Source organism: Peromyscus maniculatus, chromosome 5, assembly GCF_049852395.1.
Source record: "Peromyscus maniculatus bairdii isolate BWxNUB_F1_BW_parent chromosome 5, HU_Pman_BW_mat_3.1, whole genome shotgun sequence".
NCBI lineage: Eukaryota > Metazoa > Chordata > Mammalia > Rodentia > Cricetidae > Peromyscus > Peromyscus maniculatus.
The window spans coordinates 124487355-124510765 of record NC_134856.1 but is presented as its reverse complement, the minus strand read 5'-3'; the positions used below and the strand labels follow the sequence as shown (position 1 = coordinate 124510765).

Here is a 23411-nt window from a genome sequence, read left to right as displayed (position 1 = left end):
CTCTTACGCAGCGCGGGTGAGAGGCACGATTCCGAGGTACAGTTTCTAATTAAGGGAGCGCAGAGATACACAGGAGGGGGAGGGAGGCGTGATCAGTGGAGGATTTGTCCCAAATTAGGCCAGAGATTGTCTAGGGGGACAAAAGGACAAGGGGCCCAAGTTGGCCATCATTGCACCTTATTGAAAGCGACCGGGAGGGTGGGAGAGGAACCTCAGGATTCCCTGTTTTCTTCGGGGAGCAGAAACCCGCCCCTCCGGATGGGAAATGCCCTGTGTTTCCGGGTTGATGTTACATGAAGTTTTGTTGAAAACAAGTGTTTTAAGACATGTTATTTAGCATTTTGAAGAAAATTGGCTTGTATTTTGCACCTGCAGTTAGCAGACTAACCACCTTAGGCTTCTGCTTCCTCCCACCCCCACTTTTCCTGGGTTAAAACAAAGCTTAATCAAATCGGTTGTATAGAAAATCATAAATGGCAGTAGGGGGTTCTTGAATTGTAGCTCAGATTAATGGCATGCGTCAAGTTTACTTGTGTGGAAGGGGTTAAAAAAAAATGCAGTGACATCAGTTGGGAAGCACATTCTGTGTTTCAGGCCCTAAATCTAACGCAGGAGCTTTTACATTCTAACCAGGTTCTTTTTGATTGGCTCTAAAGGAGGGGTCTTCGGATCCTAGTGACAAGCATGTAAGAGGGCATAAACAACCTGGCGATAAGATTCTGAAAGAATTCAGAACTGGGCTTCGAGAAGAATCTTGATAAATCAGCTACTATTTAATTGGAAACGAGTATGGCAACAGAAATCTGCATGATTTGGCTGTAAAGAATCTACACAAAGATAGGCCTTGTTGAACATTCCTTTTTATTCTTGCCATAGGTCCAGAGAAGTGCTTACCATTTCGAACGCTGTGTTCCTTGATCTAAGTGGCTGAAAATTTCAAAATACTGAAGGGTCCCCCTCCCCCTTTTTAGTTAGGACATTTTGTTGATTTCTTTCTGGATTATTACCTAATTTTGTTTTTAAATTTGTGTGAACAGCGAGTGCTATGTTATGAAGTGTTTACTTCTGTTTTGGCTGCCAGAATGCTTTTGTTAGATTTGACAAAACTTGATCATTTTAAAATTGTGGTTTATGGTAAATAAAAAGCTTATAAAAGCAGAGACTGTCTATGGGGGAGGTTAGTGAACAAAGACTCCTGAGTCCGGGCAGTCACTGGTAAGATTAGGTATGTTACAGGAGAGGGCCTCAGTTTCTTCTGAGAGATGTGGGGAGTTGGGCCGCATAGTCCCTAAGGAAATTTCCATGGAGCTTAAGACTCGTGATTATGGCTTATTTAACATTATAACATGCCTTGATTAGTTGTGTTTACTTCTTTTATGTAAAATTAATCATCTGGGCCAGAGACAAGCGTGTGCTTATGTGGTTGGGGTTTGAATATTATGATACTGCTGTCGCAATTATTTTTTCCTGTTGGCCTTTTTATGACATTCTGTTGTGTAACGTTGAGATTCACTTTCTGGAAGCAACACTGTTTTATAAACATAAACCATTAATTCTGGAAAAGAGATGTGTTGTTGTCATCCTTTTCCTCTGTTTTATCTCCTCTTTGTTTCTCCCTTTCCCCATGTGACAAAGACTGTGTCTCTTTCCCAAACCTTCATCTAGTCTTGTTATTTTAAAGTCTGTGTTTTCTGTTGTTACTATTTTTCCTGTGTGTCTTTTGAGAGGAAACCAAATATACTGGGCAACTTTAACTCAGTAGCAAAAAGGAAGTATTGTAGGTAGTGAATAATAAAACTTACAAGTCACAAATAAGAGTAGATGTTTTATGTAATGTATCATTGTGCTGCCTTGTTTTTTTTTTAGACACAAATTATTCGATTGACATTTTTCTGTATTACAGAATTTTAAAAGATTAATCATACTTGTTTTCCAAAAATGATGATCTTGATTTCTTTTCCTCTGCATAAATTCTGTGTTTAAATGTTTTTTCTAAATTGGAATTGCTGATTATGGAAACAGTTTCGTTAGTGATTTAAAGGTCCCATGTTAACAATGACAGATACCTAGATAAAATGAATTGAATTGCAGAAGAGTTACCATGTATGTAGAATAGTGTTTATTAAGTTTTTTCTTTTTACGATGTGTGTGGGGGGAGGGGGGGTAGGCACACACTGTGGTGCAGGTGTGGAGCTCAGAGACAACTTGTAGGAGTAGGTTCTCTCTTTCCACCATGTGGGTCCTAGACTCAGCTCATCAGACTTATTGACAGATACCTTTACCCACTGAGCCACCTTGCTGGCCTTATATTAATTTTTTTGAGGCTTTTTATTTAACAATCACATCTGTTATCAAAACAGGAATGGCCCATTATTTTAAAAATTGTCGATATTGACTAATTTTTAAAGTGACAGGTTTAGACTTAATTCTAATAACTTTATTTTTTAATGAATATTAAATAAACATTTAAAGAATGCAACATTGGGTTCAGTGAGCCTACATGTTTCAGTTACAGATTACACGCACGCACGCATGTGTGCTGTCACTCTTAGGATGCTTTACAGAGACCCAAGTGGATCTGGAAAGTGGGAGCATCTAAAGGTTAGATTTCCTCAATCACAAGTCAAGCAGATTTAAACATTAATTCTGTGGGGCTGAGGAGATGGTTCCACTGTTACGAGCACTTGTTGAACTTGCTGAGACTGGGTTCAGTTCCCAGCGCCCAGTCCCAAGGAATCTGATGCCCTCTTCTTACCTTTTTGGGCACCAGGAACACATACATGCATGCAGGCAAAACACTTTTACACATAAAATAAAATACATCTTTAAAATTTTAAAGGGAAAGAACTAATTTTTGTTGACTCTTTGTGATCTTTGTTTTATTTTTACTACATCTTTCCATTTGTGTGAGAATAATTTCACATTTCTAAAAGACAGTTGTGCTCAAAGGCACTTCCCATTAGGGAAAAGGTAACTGAAGGTAAATGCAATAATGCTCCAGAAAAGTTGGGGCTCTTTGATACTCCTGACTTAAAATGCTTAGGACAGACACCAGAGAATCGAAACTTGGGAACCCGAGGAAGTGATGAAATAGTGAATTGCACTTTTTAATTGAAGCATCTGTAAAGTCTCTAAGTAGATATTGTTTTTGTGAGTGTGTGTGTTGGGGGGGGGGTTAGAGGGGTATGTATGCCTGAATGCATGTGTGTGCCTTGGTGTCCAGAAGACATTGGATCCCCTGGAGCTGGAGTTAGGGCAGCTGTGAGCCACCTGGTGTAGGTGCTAGGAATGGGCCCTGGGAGAGCATTAAGCTCTCTTGAATTGCTGAGCCAAGTCCCTGAAGTTACTAGTTTTTAACCCTTACTAAATATAAGTGTTTATAATTTTTGTATTTTTTCCTTAATACCTTTTTTAAAATTTATGTGTGTGCATGCAGGCTTGTGTGTGATTGTGTGTTGTGGACATGTGCGTGTGGAGGTCAGAGGACAACTTCCAAAGTTGATTGGTTCTCTTTCCATCTTGTAGGACCTGGGGGATTGAATCTAGGTCGTTAGCAGCACTCCTGTTCACTGAGCCGTCTCACTGACCTTGTAGTCCTTAAGTCTGAACAAATATTTTAACAAATGTCTGCTTACCAGGACAAAGGCCTGTTAAGGGTGCTGAGAAGAGGCTTAGTGGATAAAGTGTCTGCTCTACAAGCAGAAGGGCCAGAGTTCAGATCCCACCACTCCCAGGAAAGCAGAGTGTGCTAATGTGTGCCTGAAACTCCTGGGGGTTGGGGGGCGTGGCAATAAAGGACACAGGTGTGTTTTGGGAACTTGTTAATCAGAGAACAGTCAGTTCCAGGTTCAGTGAAAGATCATAAAATAAGACTAAAAAGTGATTAAGGAAGAGAACTCTCTCACTCTCACAGGGCGATTTAAGAGAGCTTTAAAATCAAGAAATTTATATTGGGCATGGTGGTAAACACCTGTAATCTCAGAATGTATGAGGTGGAGGCGGGACTTCTAGGCCAGCCTGGCCTTCATAGTAAGACCTTGTATTAAAGAATCAAAGAGATTAAAATTGAACTGAGTTTTCCCTGGGATCTCTTTGCTAAGATTTTGGTAAATTGGCTTTGATTGAATTTAATAATTATACTCAGGAAAAACTAGCTAGTTGCCATGTAGCAGAAAATTCTGGTAAGTTTGTATGTATGCCTTGTTTATTCCACTCATTCATTCTTCCACTTGAGCTTTTCTCCATGTTTATTTGGTACTGGTTTCTGGGCCCAAAGATGATGAAAATACTGTCTTTGCCTCACACAGCTCAAAGAACATAACAGTAGAAAGGGAAATGTTAGAGGATATGTTGGAAGATAGGAGCATCGAACTTAGGCTGACCCTGAAAGGATTACAGTGGTTCTCAACCTTCCTAATGCTGCCACCTTTTAATACAGTTCCTCATGGTGTGGTGACCCTCCCCCAAGCGTAAAATTATTTCATTACTACTTAATGAATGTAATTTTGCTACTGTTAAGAACCATAATGTGGGGCTGGAGAGATGGCTCAGAGGTTAAGAGCACTGGCTGCTCTTCCAGAGGTCCTGAGTTCAATTCCCAGCAACCACATGGTGGCTCACAACCACCTGTAATGAGATCTGGTGCCCTCTTCTAGCCTGCAGTCATACATTCTGTATACATAATAAATAAATAAATCTTTAAAAAAAAAAAAAAAGAACCATAATGTAAATATCTGATACGCAGGATATCTGATAAGAGACTCTTGTTTGACGCCCAAAGGTTGAGAACTCCTAGGTTAGAGAGTCAGTCATGAGTAGTTTCTTCCAGTTAAGCCCAGTGGCCAAGCTTAAAAGATGAGAGCAAGAGCTTAGGCCTTGCTCGTAGGAGTTGGAGACCATCAGAAGATTTTAAATAGGAAGTGCTTGGATCACTTGTACATTTTTGTCAGCCCTCACAACTGATTGAAAGATAGATCCAAGTGTATAAGACAAAAAAAAAAAAAAAAAAGCCGATTCCTTTAGAAAACTTGCTTTAAAGACTAACTTGATCAGGGTAAGGGGCAGAGAAGCGCATCATATATCCATATCCGTGAGATTTTTAAAGGTAATCTGGAGATAGAAGGAATAATGGGAGAAATCTAGGAGGATTTCTAGCTCTGTTGTTCTTAAAGCGAACCTTGAGTCTAACAGGTTTGGAAGATGTTAGTGCTGTCTGTTACAGAGTCTTTGGGGATAGTTTTGTTTGTTTCAGAGACAGGCTCTTACTATGGAGCTTTGGCTGGCCTGGAACTTACTATGTAGACCAGGTGGCCTTGAACTCTCAGAGTCCATCTGCCTCTCAGCCTTCCGAATACTGAGATTAAAGGTGTGTGCCACTGTGCCAGGCCCCAGAAGTAGGGATTTTAATCTGAGATCTTCATGGAAACCTGGAGATGCTAGAGGGGGGAGGAGGAGAATGCCCTACAGAGGAACAGAATCAAGGGTCTTTAAGTGATCTCAGCAGTGGAAACCACAAGGTTCTCGTTATGCTTCAGTTGAGACTCAGCTACAGTTGCAGATTTTGGATCTCCCCCAATGGGCAGCTTATCTTTCCTTCCCCATTTGAAGCCCTAGGGCCTTAGGGTATCTGCTGAACTAATTCTCAGTTTATTGGATAGAGCTTTTCATGGGCTGTTATTGTGTGAGCTGGTAGTCTTCAAATGGGGTGCTGACATGTTGGATTAGTTACTTTCTCATCACTGGGACAGAAGAACTAGCAGAAGTAACATGGGGTAGGATTCGCTTACTCCGTTGACTCTTGAGAGGGTCCGCAGCCTTCACAGTGGGGAAGGCTTGGCGGATGCGCGTGGCTGCAGGACTGGGAGACTGTTTGCTTACATCACTATGGATCAGGAACTAGACAGCACTTAGGCTGAAGTAGAGCTTGGCTATGGCCTCTGATCGGCCCCCAGGCACTCACTTCTCCAGCTCAGTGGACACCACCTCTTCAAGGTTCCACAGCCTTCCCAGATAGAGCTAACAGCTGGGAACCAGTTCAAACACATGTGCCTGTGAGGGACAGTTCCCACCCAAATCCATAACAGCTGTGTTGACTTAGTTTGGATTGTGGGTAATTATAAAATGCAAACTATAGTAGCAGCAGCATGGTCTGAGTCCTACTGTCTTCCTTAGGACATTGTGAGGCACTTATTCCTGGGGAGGGTTTGTGAGTCACCTGAAGCTGGGCAAGAGGGAGCTCTGTTAGACACTTGAGGACTCTCTTTGAGGTGCTAGTTGAAACTGAAAGTGTTGAGTGTATGGAGTGAGGGAGCGCCATGGCAGAGGCAGAACATGTACTGCGTCATTTAAGGGCAGGTGGGGGCCCAAGAAGAAACGCTTCAAGGAACCTGAGTGGAAAGGCGCATAGTGTCCCAGGAGCCCAGCAGGGGAGATGAAAAAGGTGGAAGAGGCCTGCGTGCACGCGCGCGTAGTGTGTAGTGGAGGAGCCCAGCAGAGGAGATCAGAAGGGTGGAAAAGGCCCTTTGTGTGTGTGGGTAGTGTGTAGGGCAGTAGGCCTGGGAAATTTATGACTGGATTTGGAATAAGATCATTGTAGCCTTGGGGAGAACAGTTTGGATTTCATGATGGGAACAACCAGGTGTCCGGGACTGAATAAGTGGAGGGTCCAAGTAGAGAGAATACAGCACACAGAGCACACCTGAGAAATGTCGGAAGATTAGGCAGTACCTAGGGAAGGTTAAGGGGGAAAAAATCTCTGTTTTTGATGACTGATAATTGGTTACATTTTAGCTGAGGGCTGGATTTGGATGTCATCAGGATAGATGAAAATCCCACATAATCAAGACTTCTTAAAATCTGAAAGTACTGTTAGAAACAGTTGTATCATTTTAAAGTCAGTCTTCATTTAGTGTGTGGGTAAAACTGAAGTGATGTGAAAATTGGTATGAGACTACAATTTTATTTCAAGGTCTGGTTCCTAATAATTATAAAAAATTTAATAAATAAAACTGATATCAGCAAAGCCTTTCTTTCTTTCTTTTTCTTTTCTTTTCTTTCTTTTTTTTTTTTTTTAATTTTAGAGGGTGCCAGATCTTGTTAGAGATGGTTGTGAGCCACCATGTGGTTGCTGGGAACTGAACTCAGGACCTCTGGAAGAGCAGTCAGTGCTCCTAACCACTGAGCCATCTCTCCAGCCCCAACGCCTTTTTTTTATTACTTTGAAATTTAAAAAATGTTTTTATTTACTTCCAGCCTTAATACAATACTGGCAATGGTTTATAACACAGAGGCACAGAACTTTGTGAGAAGAACACACATTTTGGGAACATTGTGCTCTTAAAGGCTGAGGTGAAATGAAATCGAAAATGGCTGAAGGTGTTTTAGCTTGTGGACTGATAGGGAAAGGCTGGGAGGAGAGTGCCGAGCACAGGTGAGTGGGTGGTCTTGGAGAGGAGAGGACCTTCTGTTCCTCCAGGAGTAAAAAAACTGATGTGGACACAGGTCACTTTGGGATAGCAGAGTGGAGAGCTGACCGTTAGCACATCTAATGGCTTCCCCATTTTCTTCACAAAATAGGCTCCCTGAACGTAGCGTAATGTGAATGAAGAAGGTGTGGATGAGCCTTTTGGACTAATTGGAACAGGTTGACTGGAGATTTCTGAGCATACCTTTAGTAGCACTGGGAAAGGCCCAGTGAGGTGATGAGCAGTGACCATTTGCCACATTGTTAGACTCTCCAGCAGAGGCTGACTGCCAGGGTGGTAGGTATCAGAAAGGTGGACTGTGACACTGACGGAAGGCCATGGCTATGGCTTTCCTGGTCGGTGTGGTGGAAAGATAGGCTTATGAGAGAAATTAAGGGCATTTGAGACCTTTTAAGAGATTCCCATTAAGTTTGTCCTAGAAGAAGAGAAAGGAAGAGAAAATACCCAAGGAAAGATTTAGAGAATTAGATAAGGTTTAGAAGTGAAGTCTTCAGAAAGTGTGTTGTGTAAGAAGACAATGGTCACCCCTGCTTCAGTACCACAGAGGCATTGCTGAGGAAACCCTGTTTTCCCACAGCTGGGAGCTTGGGGCTGGGGTCGTCACTTAGTGTGGGACTTGGCTACCTGCAGCAGAGCGCTGCAGCGGTCACAGTTCTAAGGGTCTGCAAGCCTAGTTCATTCCCCCCTGACGTTTGTGCCACTGTTGCATGTGACTGACTCTGCAACCTTGAGCCTGGGTCTCGGGCTTCCTTCCTTAGGGTGTAAGTGCTTGACACCAAGTTAATTGAAATGAAAAGCCTCTTTATATTTTTGGTTGTGAGCCTAGCCTTTAACAGCTGAGCTATCCCTCTAGGCGGGCAGTGGTGGCGCACGCCTTTAATCCCAGCACTCAGGAGGCAGAGCCAGGTGGATCTCTGTGAGTTCGAGGCCACCCTGGACTACCAAGTGAGTTCCAGGAAAGGTGCAAAGCTACACACAGAAACCCTTGAAAAACCAAAAAAAAAAAGAAAAGAAAAGAAAGAAAGAAAAGCCTCTTTAAAAGCAAAGCCTAACAGTGTGCCAGTTGTTCCTAAATATGAGAATCTCAAATTATTGTTAGTGGGGGGATGCAAAATGATACGGCCACTTTGCCAGTTTTTGACACAGCCAAATGTATTTTTACCATACTTTTACCTAACTCATCTGAAAACTTAAACCTGCACAGAAACTTGTGTGTGAACTAATTCCCTCCCTTCAAATTGAGCATGCAAGGCAAGACTACTCTGAATTGCTCCCCCTGCCCTGCCTTTCAATGTTTGCAGCAAATTTATTCATGGTCTTTAAAAACTGGTAGCAACCAAGATATCTTAAAGTAGTTGGTGATAAGATCAAGACCTGTGAGAAGTTTAATGTCATGGGATATTATCAGTCACTAATGAAATAAGCCATCAGGCCATGTGGACATGTATGAATTTGATCTACATATTCCTAAGAGGAAGCAACCTGTCTAAAAGGTCTAAGTAGAAAGGGCATAACTGTAGGCAGTAAAAAAGGGTGATTGTCAAAGGAATGGGAGCAAATATATAAAGCACGGAGGGTATTTTTAGGACAATGAAAATATTCTACGTGATACTGTAGTTGTGGATAAATAGTCTTAGGCAAACCATAGAACTTTGTAAACCAAGAACCATAATGAACTCAAGTTAAAAATTCATTTAGGAGACAGGCAAAATTTCCAGCATAGAATGTAGAATGTGATTCTTTTTCAAGTAGAGTCTCAATTCATGCTGGCAAGTAGTCCTTGACTTTGCAAGCCTCCTCCGTCAGACCCTGGGTAGCTGGGTGGCAGGCCAGCACCACTGGGCCCAACTTGACAAAATAATCTAGGTCCTTGCCACCTTCTCTCATTTTCTTTGCCCCCTCACTTCTTACTCTCCACTCACCTCTCTCCTGCTCTTTTTGATAGAGCAGTGATTCTCAACCCGTGGGTTGTGACCCTTGGGGTCAAACGACCCTTTCATAGGGGTGGCATATCAGATATCCTGCATATCAGATATTTACATGACGATTCATAACAGTAACAGAACTGCAGTTATGAAGTAACAGTGAAAGTAAGTTGATGCTTGAGGGTCACCATAACACGAGGAACTAACTGTGTTAAAGGGTTGTAGCATTAGGAAGGTGGAGAACCACTGTGATAGGGTCTCATGTAGTAGCCCAGGCTGGCCTTGAACTCACTATGTGTAGCTGAAAACAACTTTGAACTCATAATTCTCTGTCTTTACCTCCCAAGTGCTGGGTTTGCTGATGTTTACCACCACACCTAGCTTGATAAAATAATCTTAACTGGATAACACATGCTTGAAATAACCACGGGAAAGAAGGTAAAGTGTTGACCTCGGTAACTTTGAAAACTAATGAAGTCTAAGTAAAGGCAAAACAAACTATATACTGAACTCTAGTTGGTAAAAGTCACATCCTGTGGGATTGCGGGCTAATTTTCTCATGCTAATTCTCATACTGTTAGCTGGAATACATGTTTGCTGGAAGTGAGATGCATGAATCTGCACTCATAGAGGAAACCTTATTAGCACCTCTAGCCTGTGGCTTTGCATTGTTGCCCTGATGGTTTCGTGCATTGTAGGGATATACATACTTGTGTAGGAATCCCAGCTGTTTGTTCTCAGGGTCTTTGCATATTGTTAAGCTTTTAAAATTGATCAGTGTATTGAGAAAAGCTATGTTATAGACCAAGTGGCATCTTTATTATGCTAGCACCATTCCCATATTTAAATGCCAATGAGCCAATTTGTATTTAAAGAATGTATTTTGTTGTAGTAGAACAGTACTGGTTAGAATTTAGTATTTCTGGGGTGAAATAGTTGCAGGGGCCAGAAGCTAGAGTATGGGTCCAGGAAGAAGTGCTTTAAGTTGGAGTAGAAAGTCCATGATTGCGCACGCCTTTAATCCCAGCACTCGGGAGGCAGAGCCAGGCGGATCTCTGTGAGTTCGAGGCCAGCCTGGGCTACCAAGTGAGTTCCAGGAAAGGCGCAAAGCTACACAGAGAAACCCTGTCTCAAAAAACCAAAAAAAAAAAAAAAAAAAGTTAGGGGTTGGAGAGATTGCTCAGAGGTTAAGAGCACTGACTGCTCTTCCAGAGGTCCTGAGTTCAATTCCCAGAAACCACATGGTGGCTCACAACCATCTGTAGTGAGATCTGCTGCCCTCTTCTGGCCTGCAGTCATACATGCAGTATACATAATAAATAAGAAAATTTAAAGGGGGGGGGGGGGGCTGACCTACTGTTTCCAGAAAGGTACTGACTGGCTGGCTGCATGTTGGCGAGTGGGTGGGAGTGGCTATATTGAACTTTTTCCATTTCAGTTAAATGGAATCAACAAGATTGTTTGAATGCAATCTGACAGAGCTAATCTTGCTGGCTTTAGAGCTTTTAAGTAATATATTAATTTTCTTTTGGAGCTATAAGCGTCTTATTAGCATTGAGGCCTTTGCAGTTATAAAGATTTAAATTTAGCAGAGTATAGTGACACATGCCTTAATCCCAGCACTTGGGAGGCAGAAGCAGGAAGATCTCTGAGTTTGAGTCTATATAGTGAGATCCAGGACAGACAGCTAGAGCTACATAGTGAGACTGTCTCAAAAAAAAAAAAAAAAAAAAAAAAAAAAAAAAAGGTGTTAAAGTTTGGGTGGGTCAGTGCAAAGGCTCAGTAGGTAAAGGCACTTGCTCTGAAGCCTGAAGGCCTGAGTGTGATCCTGGGAACCTATGCAGAAGTGGAAGGAAAGAATGGACTCTACAAAGTTGTCCTCTGATCCTCCGTAGGTGCTCTGTGACGTGTGTGCCCACATACATGACATACCCCTGCCCCAGACATTGAAAGAACTCTTTTAAAGTGAGATTCATGAATCTATACTCTTAGAAAAAGTGAGGGGTTCTGTGGTCCCCACCTCCATTTCATCCTCCAGTGGGGGTTGAATTTAGGGCCTTCTTGCATATGTTAGGCAAGCACTCTGCCACTCTAGCCCCAGCCTCCTTTTACATTTTATTTTGATATAGGATCTCACTGGGTATACTGGGTTGACCTGGAATTCATTTTCTAGCCCAGGCAGACACTGAATTTCAGCCCTCCAGCTTCAGGGGGATGACAAACCTGTACTTCTGGGCTTGGCTCCACCTATCCCCTCTTTGTTCTTAAAAACTACAGACTTTAAAATAATCTTACATCTGATGAGCATAGTTAGAGGTAGGCCCTAATATCAGTATTACCAGCCTTGTCTAAGAGATAGTACTTTTTTTTTTTTCAAAATGTATTTATGTCTTTCTTTGTTTATATCTTCAGTTTATGTGCTGGGAATTTGCTGTGGGATGTCTTTGTGTACGCTGTGAATATATGTTGCTCTGATTGTTTGGTAAATAAAGCTGCATTGGCCTATGGCAGGGCAGGATGGAGCCAGGCGGGAAAATCCAAGAGAGACAGTGAGAGGAGAAAGGAGAGTAAGGGGAGACGCCAAACCACCATCCAAGGAGCAGCATGTGATGGGACGCAGGTAAAGCCACGGAAACACGTGGTGATACATGGATTAATAGAAATGGGTTAATTTAAGATGAAAGAGCTAGCTAGCAAGAAGCCTGTCATAGGCCAGTTTGTAATTAATATAAACCTCTGAGAAATTATTTTATAAGCATCTGCAGGCTTATCATTTACTAGCTCTTTCAACTTAATTCAGCCCATTTCTGTTAATCTATATATCACCACATGGCTTCGTGGCGTTACCTGTGTTCCATTACATCTTGCTCCCTAGGCAGCACTAAGCGTCTCCTGACTCTGCCTTCCTTCTGCCTGTCTCTTTGCTTGGATTCCCCACCTGGCTCTATTCTGCCTTGCCATAGGGCATAACAGCTTCTTTATTAACCAATGATAGCAACACATATTCATGTGTAGAGAAAGATCATCCCACAGCACTTCCCATTTTCTGTCTAATCAAAAAGGAACGTTTTCATTTTAATACAGTAAAATTACATGTAACAGAACAGTTACCAAGCAAGAATTATAGTTACAATATCTAGTCAGTTTGTATTTAGCAAAATTAAAGAAAATACTCTATTATCTATTCTATTTTTGTGAGTCTGAAGTTTCATATTTAATAAGGTAAACTTTTATCATGATTAAGGAAAACAATAATTATAGCTATCTAGTCTTCAACTTCATCAAAGACCTCAGAAAGATAGAGTATTACCTCAGTAAACAGTAAGTGCATTGTAAGCAACTTCCAAAATTCTAGAAATGACAAAGACAACTGGCTGCCTGGATAGTCACCCAAAGTTCTTCTGTAGCGTTGGGGCATCCATCCTCAGCCTATAGGTCTAGAGTCTCTGGCAGACTTTTCAGTGAAACAGGAAATTTGAAGGACTGTCCCACCTATAATGGTAAAGTTTGTCAGTCACTTTCTTCTGTGTCCTGCAGAACGTCTGGCAGTTTCTTTTGTGAAGCAGGACCATCTGAAGGACCATCCCACCTTGTTTTGGCAAAGTTTAGCGATCACTTTCTTCTGGGTCCTGCATGTCCAGTTCATCAGTCGCTTTTCTCTGTGTCCTGGAGAATGCACAGGGTGGCTTTGGTCCTATCTCTCTTGATCTTCACAAACACCAGCCCCACGTTTTTGAAGTTACTCATGTGCCCCATGAAGAACTACATCAGAGAATACACCAGCCCATAACTGGCCAGCATCTCCACAGCATTAATCTGCATGGATTTAACATGAGTCTACCAATTTGCAACAAATCATATCATCTCTGTAAAAGTTTCATTTTAAAAAAATGATGCTAGAAAATGCCTGTTACCAATGTTGAATGAGAAAATTGCGTGCAAAAGCACCTACCACTGTGAGAAGTTGTGTGCCTTCCAGTATTAGTTCTCTTTTTCTTCTGCCTTGATGTAGAAAGAATAGATAAGGATGAATATGGAGTGATTCCCAGAATTCTTAGTGTCCCTAAATCTTGGTGTCCCTAAAATGTGTGGTCAGAGCTCTTGCTGGATCAAGCTACTTGAATTTAAATTGCAGCACATATCCTGACTTGGAATTCCCAATCAGCAGGGTTATAAAATGGACATGGTTTATCTCACTTTGTTTCCTTAGCTGTGAAATGAGGCTATATAGTATTTCCTTCGTTGGATTGTTTTGAATATTAAATGAGTTATTAGATACAGTCTACTCAAAACAGTGCTTTTACTATAGTACTAGATATATAAACTATTATTTCTTAAGTCTATCTTGAGATTACTCCTAGAAGTTGTGGCTGCTACCAGAAACTTGATTATTCATTGTTAGAATAAAATTTTTGGTAAATTAAAATAAGTTTTGGTCACTGCCAAAATTTACTATTTATATTAAGAACCCAATAATAAGATAATTGATTTAGAATTCCAGTCAGGGTTTTCTTTTCTCCTGTCCTACTCCCACTAACCCCCTCTTTATTCAACTAATCTTTTTATTACCACCGTGTGCATGAGAGTGCATGTGTGTGTGCATACCACCGTGTGTGTGTGTGTGTATACCACCGTGTGTGTGTGTTTGTGTGTGTGTGTGTGTGTGTGTGTGTGTGTGTGTGTGTGTGTGTGTGTGTGTGTGTGTAACTCAGTTTCATTAGGGTTGCTTACAGATCTTGGGCGATGGGTTCTTTACAGGGGCAAGAACAACTTACCAGTGGCTATACCACTGAAGAAAATGTCTCTCCTTCACCTAAAAGCCATGAACTAACTACCTGTAGATCCTTCACATGAAGCACAGTGTTGACAGACCCAAGCTTGTGCAAAATAATCCTGTCTGCTGAGAGTTCAAGGAGTATTGGCTGTGCCATGCTTGGAAGACAGCATTCCACAATACTCCACTCCATCCTTTAGCTCTTAACATTCTCCTCACATCTCTTCTGTGATGTCCCCTGAGCCTTGGAGAGGATACTATAGATGAGCATTCAGCGGTCACTTATTCTCCACACTTGGATCAGTAACTGCTACCCACTGTGGAAAGAAAGTCCTTTGACCAGAGCTGACAGCAGCACTAGTCTGTGGGCGCAGACATAAATGTTTAGAAGCCACTTGACAGGCACATCATGGTCCGTTGAGCAAAACAATAGTAGTAGCTTCCCCACTAGGGCCTGTGACCTCAGCTGTGGGCTTTTGGCCAGGTTTGTAGAACTAGATGTGAGCTGACCCCAAATCCAAGCAGAGTGATCGTGGCCTTTACTATTTATTGCACCAGTAGGCATAACTTTCCTGGCAGGCCAGTAGTATAGCACACAGTGTCCACAGTGAATAAGATTGTTGATGACTTCTCCTCCAGCAGCCTGCATAGCACGTTTTGGCGCTATGAATATTAGTTATCAGGGAGGAAGTTTCCAGCTCAGCTCCAACTTGGTTTCTTTATAGACTATAACTAAAGCTTGTCTTTGGCAATAGGGTCTTTACCATCTAGTTCTGGTGGGTAACCCAAAACAATGGCAAATAGCCTGTATTGTTTTAGGGGCCATATAGGCCTCCCTGGCCAACAGCTCATAGGCAAAAGGCCCAACTCTGACTGTCTAATTTTTAAATGTGCAGTTTAGTTTGCATGAGTTTTGTATGATCAGGTAGCCTAACTAGTTGAATATATTTTACTGAAAAGCTGTTTCCCTCTCACCACAGTTGAGTTCATGTGTATTTACTAAGTAGTTACATATTGGGCCTGGAGAGGTGGCTCAGTTGGTGAGGTGCACACCGCACGAGCATGAGGGCTTGAGTGTGATCCTGAGGCCACTTTTAAACCACCAGCGCTGTGGGTGGTGGTGTGCATTTGTGATCCCAGCCCCAGGGATGCAGATCAACATATCCCTGGCCAACCTGCAGATCCTACTCTGTTGAATTCTAGGCTGGTGAGAGTCTCTTTTTCATCAGGGTTGATGACATCTTTGGAACAATACCCAAGGTGATCTCTGGCCTCCACATGAGTGCACACACTTTCACACATGCACAGTATAAACACACATATACATGTGACTGTTTTGCATATTCGTGCAGTTATTTTTTTCTTGCAGCTCAGTGTAAATCTGTTACCTACATATGTTAACATTGTTGGGCTGTGGGGGGAGGCTGCATTTTGCTGTTTCTTTTTTTGTCTTCCTGGCTAGTTTTCTAGCTCTCTGTGCTCACAGGGCTGAGTCTTACTTTTGCCTTTGTCAGAAGTTTTTGTGGTGGACCTGGTGAAATAAGTGCAAGTCCAGTAAGTGAGTTCAGTCCTTAGGACCCACAGTGAAAAGAGAGAGCTGACTGCTGAGTGTTGTGGCACATCCATCTTGCCTTATACATACACATACTACAAGCATACAGTAATAAGAACATTTGTTTTCCTGGCCATAGAAAAGGAAGGGGAGGCCCTGCTTTGATTCCTGCCACTACCAGCACCACCAGGGGAAGAAAGGAGTAGACGAACTGAGGCCATTCAGTTCATTCGGATCTTCTGGGCCAGTGAACATGTACTTAAATTGGCTTTTCAAGTGTAAATGTAACTATTTAAGTGATAGGGTGTATGTTAGTAATTTGGTAAAGTGAATGCTAAGACACATACCTTGTTTGTGTTGTATTGTAGGTCATAAGGTACAATTTTTTACTTGAAAGTATTTAGTTTTAGAGCAACCATGGTGACTTTGCGATAGAAAACTCCACTGTCCATGAAGGGTGGCAAATGACAGTTTTGTACTGAGTGACATGTACCTATCTAGAACACTTGTGGTGATCAAGGCTGCTTCTCAAGCAGTCCTTCTGAGAGTGGAGATGTGACTCACATTCTGAGCATTTCTGATGGACTATTGCCAATTCTGTCTATTCATTTGTAGTTGTTGGGTTTTTGTTTTTTGTTTTTAGTTAGGTATATATGTATGTGTCTGTATGTAGGTATCTGCATGTGAGCCTTTGTGTCCTCTGTAAGGACAAGTATGTGTTCTCTACTGCTGAGACAATTTTTTTATCTGCTTCTTTGTAATTTTATGGACATATTTTCACGTGCTCATTTTGTTCACAGAGTAGCTTTCAGGATATATAAATCTTGAGGAAGGAGTTAATAATTGATAAAGTAAGTAAGGTAATTGTGAGTGATGGAAACTTGTGGGGTTGGAGTACAGGAATGGCAAGTTTAGAAAGTTTAAAAGCCAGTGCTCAACAGATGGCCCTAATGTTAACAATAGCACCGTGTTACTTCGTTTCCTAAAAAAGGGGGGGATTACAAAGCTGTGCTTATCAATAGATTATCATTGAAGAATTGTGAGTTGGTCTTTTTTTTTAAAGAAAGAATGATGAGAATATATCAACAGAATTATAAATTCTTTAAGATATACCTATTAATGTAGTTTATTTAAAATTATGCCGTCATATAAGTACCTCCAGTTTAAAAAGTGGTTCATTTTGCAGAAGAATGTATAGATTGTTAGAAATTAAATGAAGATTTAGATCTGATATAAGATCCTTTTCTCAAGTGCTTCCAATCCAGAATAACTTAAAAATATACCCTACCTTAAAATACTGTAATTTGGGGACTGGAGAGATGGCTCAGTAGTACTTGATTTGGGTTCAGTTCCTAGTACCCACATGGCAACCTCACAACAGCCTTTGACTCTAGTTGCAAGGAACCCAACACTGTATGGACAGCAGGCACACAGTTGCATATACCTACATAGTTGCAGGCAAACACACATAAAGTAAGAATACATCTTTAAAAAAAACCCAAAACTTTAGTTTTTATTGAGGGCCTCTGCTAGACTCAGTGTGTTCAGATTCTGAACTCTTAATTCAGCTAGTGGTAGTTAGTATAAAGAGGTCTTTGGCTGGCTTCTGCTGTTTTGCATATTGGATTCATTGTGATGATAAATGTTTCATTACCTCTTTAGTTATTTGAAATTAAGTTTCATTCAAGTGCATTATTTTCTTGAATTGTTTAGGATTTTTCACTTGAAATCTCATTGCCCTTTGTTGCTAGAGTTTTCCGGCCTTGCCCACAGTCAGGACAAATCTCTGTCACCCGCCAGTCCCACAGCCGCTCAGACCCAACCAAGTAAACACAGAGACTTATATTGCTTACAAACTGTATGGCCGTGGCAGGCTTCTTGCTAACTGTTCCTATAGCTTAAATTAGTCCATTTCCATAAATCTATACCTTGCCACGTGGCTGGTGGCTTACCAGCATCTTCACATGCTGCTGGTCATGGCGGCGGCTACAGTGTCTCTCCGCATCAGCCTTCCACTTCCCAGAATTCTCCTCTCTCCTTGTCCCACCTACTTCCTGCCTGGCCACTGGCCAACCAGTGTTTTATTTATTGACCAATGAGAGCAATTTGACATACAGACCGTCCCACAGCACTTCCCCTTTCTTTTTTTTTTTAAAAGGAAGGTTTTAAGTTTTACACAGCTCCAAAGTCAGCTTGGTATATTTGGGAATTTGGGCGTAGCTTCTCTTACTACTTCCTGCTGGAGGCGGGCGCTGTATCTTATGGGGACACAAAGAAAATTTTAGGATCATGGAGTAGTCCGTGAGACCGTATTGTCTGAGCCAGTTGCCTTGAAACAATTCTGGATGTTGGATCATCTGGGCCATGGTGTCATCGGAGACCTTTCAGGTGGTCTTGGCTGGTCAAACCTGATGTATCTTAATCTGGAACAAATCCATAGCCTCTGGCTTTCTGTGGAAACAAAAGCAGAGCCTCCTTTCCAAAGCAACATATCCTTACATCCAAATTTTGAAGTTAAGGTACCTTTAAAATACACATTTTGGCATAACTCAACAGCTTTTGCAATCAAATGTTTCTCTTCAGTTACGAATATCAAGGAGAACATAATCCAGATTCTCTGTGTGGTAGCCATCTTTATGTGGCTTATGCTTTATATTACCTTAAGCCTATTGCTTTAAACTGCAGCCTTCTAAGCCTGAAATGGCGCTGTGGCTGCTGGCTCCACCCACTTCAGCTTCCCAACATGGCAGTGGTACGTTTTCCGCCAGCTCTGGGAGCCATCAACTCTCAGAAATAGTGGGTCTATGCTTCTTATCAAAGCAGCATGTAGCCCAGAAACCTCTTTTTGTTTTGTACTAGCAAAGGCTAAATCCACCATGCAGCTTAATGTGCCACTTGCAGAGGCCTCGTTCCCGCCTTACTGCAGATCGAGCGCACACGCCAGGAACCCGCCAGTAACTCAAACCGGCAGCTGCTGCTCATTTGAGAAAGACAATTAGGAAGCTGTTTTTAGCTCCGTTTTAGAATCTTTTCTCAGGTTTTAGGTAGAAACTCTTGCCCTCTCGTTGGGCGCCATTTGTTGCTAGAGTTTTCCGGCCTTGCCCACAGTCAGGACAAATCTCTGTCACCCGCCAGTCCCACAGCCGCTCAGACCCAACCAAGTAAACACAGAGACTTATATTGCTTACAAACTGTATGGCCGTGGCAGGCTTCTTGCTAACTGTTCCTATAGCTTAAATTAGTCCATTTCCATAAATCTATACCTTGCCACGTGGCTGGTGGCTTACCAGCATCTTCACATGCTGCTGGTCATGGCGGCGGCTACAGTGTCTCTCCGCATCAGCCTTCCACTTCCCAGAATTCTCCTCTCTCCTTGTCCCACCTACTTCCTGCCTGGCCACTGGCCAACCAGTGTTTTATTTATTGACCAATGAGAGCAATTTGACATACAGACCGTCCCACAGCAGCCCTTCTTTCTTGTTTCCCATGCAGGACATGGTAAAACTCCAAAAGATGCAGAAAATCTCATTTGCTCTTTCCTTCTTGTTTCCCGTGCAGGTCATGGGAAAACCCCCAAAGACGCAGCATCTGTCCGAGCCACGCATCCCATACCAGCAGCCTGCGGGATTTATTATTTTGAAGTAAAAATTGTCAGTAAGGGAAGAGATGGGTAAGTGTAAATTTTGTGGGCATGACAATTTTCTGTTCCTGGATAATTATATTTGAAATGATTCATAAATGTTTGTGATATAATTGGAAAGTTGCAGTCTTAAATCTTGGTCTTAGAAAACTAGACTCTAAATATCACAGTACAGCAAATTGGTTCTGGTTCTAGTTAAGTCCTAGTTGAACTAAAGCTTGAGTTCATGATTTTAATAGTCTTTCTGGCAGGTTCATTATGAAAACTGAGAGTTGAGGTTTAAGCAATAGAGTGACTCATTATTCTGAGTTCTGCCAAGATGCTAGATCTAACACTTGGTTAACCAAAGCCAGTAAGTGACTTGCAGGTATTGTAAAGGGCGTGGGGTTTAGAGTTTGAGTTAATACTTGGAAGATGGATGCTTGTGTGTTCTTGATTAGGAAGCTTCCTAGGAGGTTAGTATATGGTATGGGAGCTTCAGAGTGAAGACTCTCTGGTTGATTGTGGAACCAGCTTTTGTTTATTGCTCTTAGTCTTAGAATCGATGTGTGTGATATGTGTGTACGTCAGAACCACTTCTTAAAATATAGTTTAGGCCTTAACTAAAATACTCTGAATTAGAATTTTCAGAAGTAGAGCTTTGTTAAAGATGTAGGCATTTTGAGAGGTCCATGGGGAATTTTGGTGCATATTCCTAGTTAAGAACTGATTCTCTAAAGTCACATTATTTTCTTATACTTCATTGGGATATTTGAGAGTCCTTTAAGCAACCTGGGGTCATTTTTTCTAGCCATCAAGATCTTGGGCTCTTCAGGTAAGCTGACCTGTATTTGAATCCCTCTTGTTGATGTACCTGTGTTTAATTAACAGACATGTCCAGTACACTATTCTTCACCTTGCTGAATATAATCAGTGCTGGGAATACTGAAAGAAGGGGAAGGCTTGGGCTACTACAGTGACAGCTTTTTCACTGCCTATTTTGCCAACATCATCAAACAAAACATAAAACCAGAGATTCCCAAGAGAAAGCTTCTGAGAGAGACGTTGGCCTAACTCTGTAGTTGTCTGTTCAACTTACTCAGCTGCATAATGCTGGCATTGCTCGTGGTGATCCCCAGGGTTCTCTATAGCTTTCATTCTATGTATTCCATCTGTGAATGGTCTCCACCTCACATTTTCTTGGGTGTAGGTACCCTGAGCCTTAAATCTAGTGCTGTGTCTCACTTATTCCCTTGAGCTGCAGTCAGGTACATCTACTGAGATTTCCCACAGCCATTCAGTTTAGCCTGTTGAAATGCCATTCTCAAAACCAGTTGGGTTAGTGTTTTCACTCTTGGTATAAACTTGAGGATTTTCCATCTGTATCTTTGTCTTGTCTCCACGGCATCTCCCTTAGTTGGATGGGTCTTGGTAGTTCATCTCTGGAGTTCCCGGGTTGTTGGTAATTACCCAGATGCTCCATGTTTATAACTGTTAACAGTGCCTTAGACCTTTCTTGGCTTTGTCTCTTCCTTAAGAACATCTGGAACATATGCTTTGAGGCCAAAATATGAAACTTTTTACTAGAGTCATTTATGGTGTGATTGGATCCTATGCAGTTGTTCATTCTTACCTATATGTAGCTAGGATTCCTCACCGTTCTTTCCCTTTTAAAATTATGTGTGTTTTGCATATAGTAAATCTGGTCCCATTTGGTATAGAGTTCTATGAGTTTTTATAAATATGTGTAGTCATAACCACTATAACTAGTGTATAAATTAGTTCCCTCACTCTCTGTCCCTTGGTAGATTACCCTTTCCTATCTCCAGCCTGGCAACCACTGATGGGGTTTCTGCCTATCTTTTGCCATTTCTAGAATAGCATATAGATGAAATCATAATATGTAGCCTTCTAAAGTTTGCCATCATCTGCTCTGCATAACATGTAATGAATTCAAGAGCTATCCTTACTGCTGCATATTTTGGAGAACAGCCCTTTTTATTGCTGAGGGTATGGAAGATCAAACCAGTATGCGAACCCACTCCCCAAGGGTTAGGTTTTCATGATTTCAAATAGAACCATTATCAACATTTATATGTACATGTTTTTCTGGAAATGCAAGTTTTCATTTTACTTGGTTAAATATCTAGGAACAAGATTGCCAAATTGTAGTTAAAACATATTTTTAGCTTTATATAAGGAACTGTGAGGTTATTTTTGCAAAGTAGCCGGACTAATTTGCACTTCCACCAACAGTGAGACTATTTCTCTTGATCTGCCTCAATGGCACATCTTGTGTTGTCAGGGTTTTAATTTTTTTTTCCCATTTTTTTAAAAATTATTTTGGTAAAGTATACAAACCACTGTGACATTTTTATATATAAACATATACCATAATTACTTTGTCCTTATTCTCAGTGTTCTCATGGTTTTTCACTGTTGTAATGATGTCTGGTTTTTCCAAATGGCTGATTCTTAATTCTTATCTGCTCTTCATCTATACGACACTTTCTTGACACTTTCTGCACATGTCGGCTTAGGTTTTTTTTAGTTCTTTATATTTTCCCTTTCCTTTTCTCCCAGAGTTAGCTTCCTGTTTCCTCTTCGCATTTGTCAGTTCAACTGATCAGCTTTTAAAGTCCTAGCTTCGGGCTATCTTCTTTGTGTGTCACTGCCTCTTTCCCAAAAGAATATTGTCTCCTTTACGTTTTGACCAGGCTAATGATGACACAAATACTCTCAATTGTCCGTGTGCCGCTGATTGAAGGGTAGGGATTATTTCCAGTTTCAAGTGCATTCATGTGAGTAATTGAATGGTTTTTGTCTCTACTTCTCCCATTTCTAAAATGGCATATAAACAGAATCATTCTACTTAAGTAGTCCTTTAAGGTGGCATCTTCAACTTAGCATAATGCATATGAGATGCAGTCCTGCTACAGCATATATTGGAGAACAGACCCCTTAGTTGTTGATGGCATGGATGAGCACCTAGTTCACTTACCCACTGCCCAGTTTTCTTGGAGAGATGTTTGCCTATCTGTTTATTTCACTTTAAAGAGTTTTCTTTAGACCGTGTTTAAGAATAGGACAGGTAAAATTATTTGAATCCAAGATCTTAGTTTTCTAGAAAAATTGTCATTGACAAGTTTACTCATGAAATGACAGGGGTTTATTGTGATTGCCTCTTTGGACAGAGTGAGAGAGAACAGGAAGTGTGGTGTTAAAAAGTACCGTGTGTGTGTGTGTGTGTGTGTGTGTGTGTGTGTGTGTGTGTGTGTGTGTGTGTGTGAAGGCTGTGTTGCCTCTGCCCTGGGCATTGTTTCTAGATCTGCTGAGGAAAGAAAGTTAGGAGCATGACTATGAGGGGTATTTTTTTTTTTTTTCTGCCCAGAGAATAAGGCTTGAAGGAAATTAATTTTACTTCATGAATGAATATAGTTAATTTTCTGAGTTAGCTTTTTTTTAAACTGAGCATAATTTTATGCATATTTAGAAATTTATAAGGACAAATTATCTGAGCAGTACCTGTCAATTTTTTATTAATTTAAAAATAAAATTTGAACAGATTTCATAACAAAAAATTAAATTGTGTTATGTACATGACTGTATTTTTAGGAGACATATTAAGGGGTATATCTTCACTTTGTGTGTTTAATATTGATCAATGGCTGGTAAGAAATTTGTAAAAATATTTTTTACTCAATGTATGTTCAGCTCAGGAATTTCATTCAAGTTTTAAATTATGCATGCTAATAGACACAGAGGTAGCAGAGAAATAGTTAATTCAAACTGTGAGAGATAACATTTTATTTGAGAACTTTTAGTTATAATTTATTATGCATATGATATTTTTAACTCTTCAAAGAAAATATTGATACCACTGTTTGACAGTGATTCTGGAAGAATTGGCACGTGCTTCAGTCTGTATTGTATTCCTCAGTTTTCCTGCTGGTAATAATATACTCTCAAGGTGTTCCTTTTATGCTTATTAACTTTAGAAGCTATTCTTTGTGAAGAGTAGAAAAGAAAGTTTCCTCTCCAGCTTTGAGAAGATGAA

At 41.1% G+C, this 23411-nt stretch overlaps 1 protein-coding gene across 2 annotated transcripts in view; it reads left to right on the top strand.

The window, feature by feature from the left end:
- Positions 1-23411, top strand: part of Ranbp9 (RAN binding protein 9) — a 91609-nt gene that overhangs the window by 857 nt on the left and 67341 nt on the right. The window contains exons 1-2 of one of the 2 annotated variants that reach the window (XM_076573239.1): positions 721-1225; positions 19294-19405. Coding sequence is in view for 1 of the 2 variants with exons in the window: in XM_006972819.3 (XP_006972881.2) it covers positions 19294-19405 (112 nt within the window). In the remaining variant the exon portion in view is untranslated. Of the gene's footprint in view, positions 1-720; positions 1226-19293; positions 19406-23411 lie in introns of those variants that run through there. The other variant, XM_006972819.3, reaches the window with a different exon arrangement.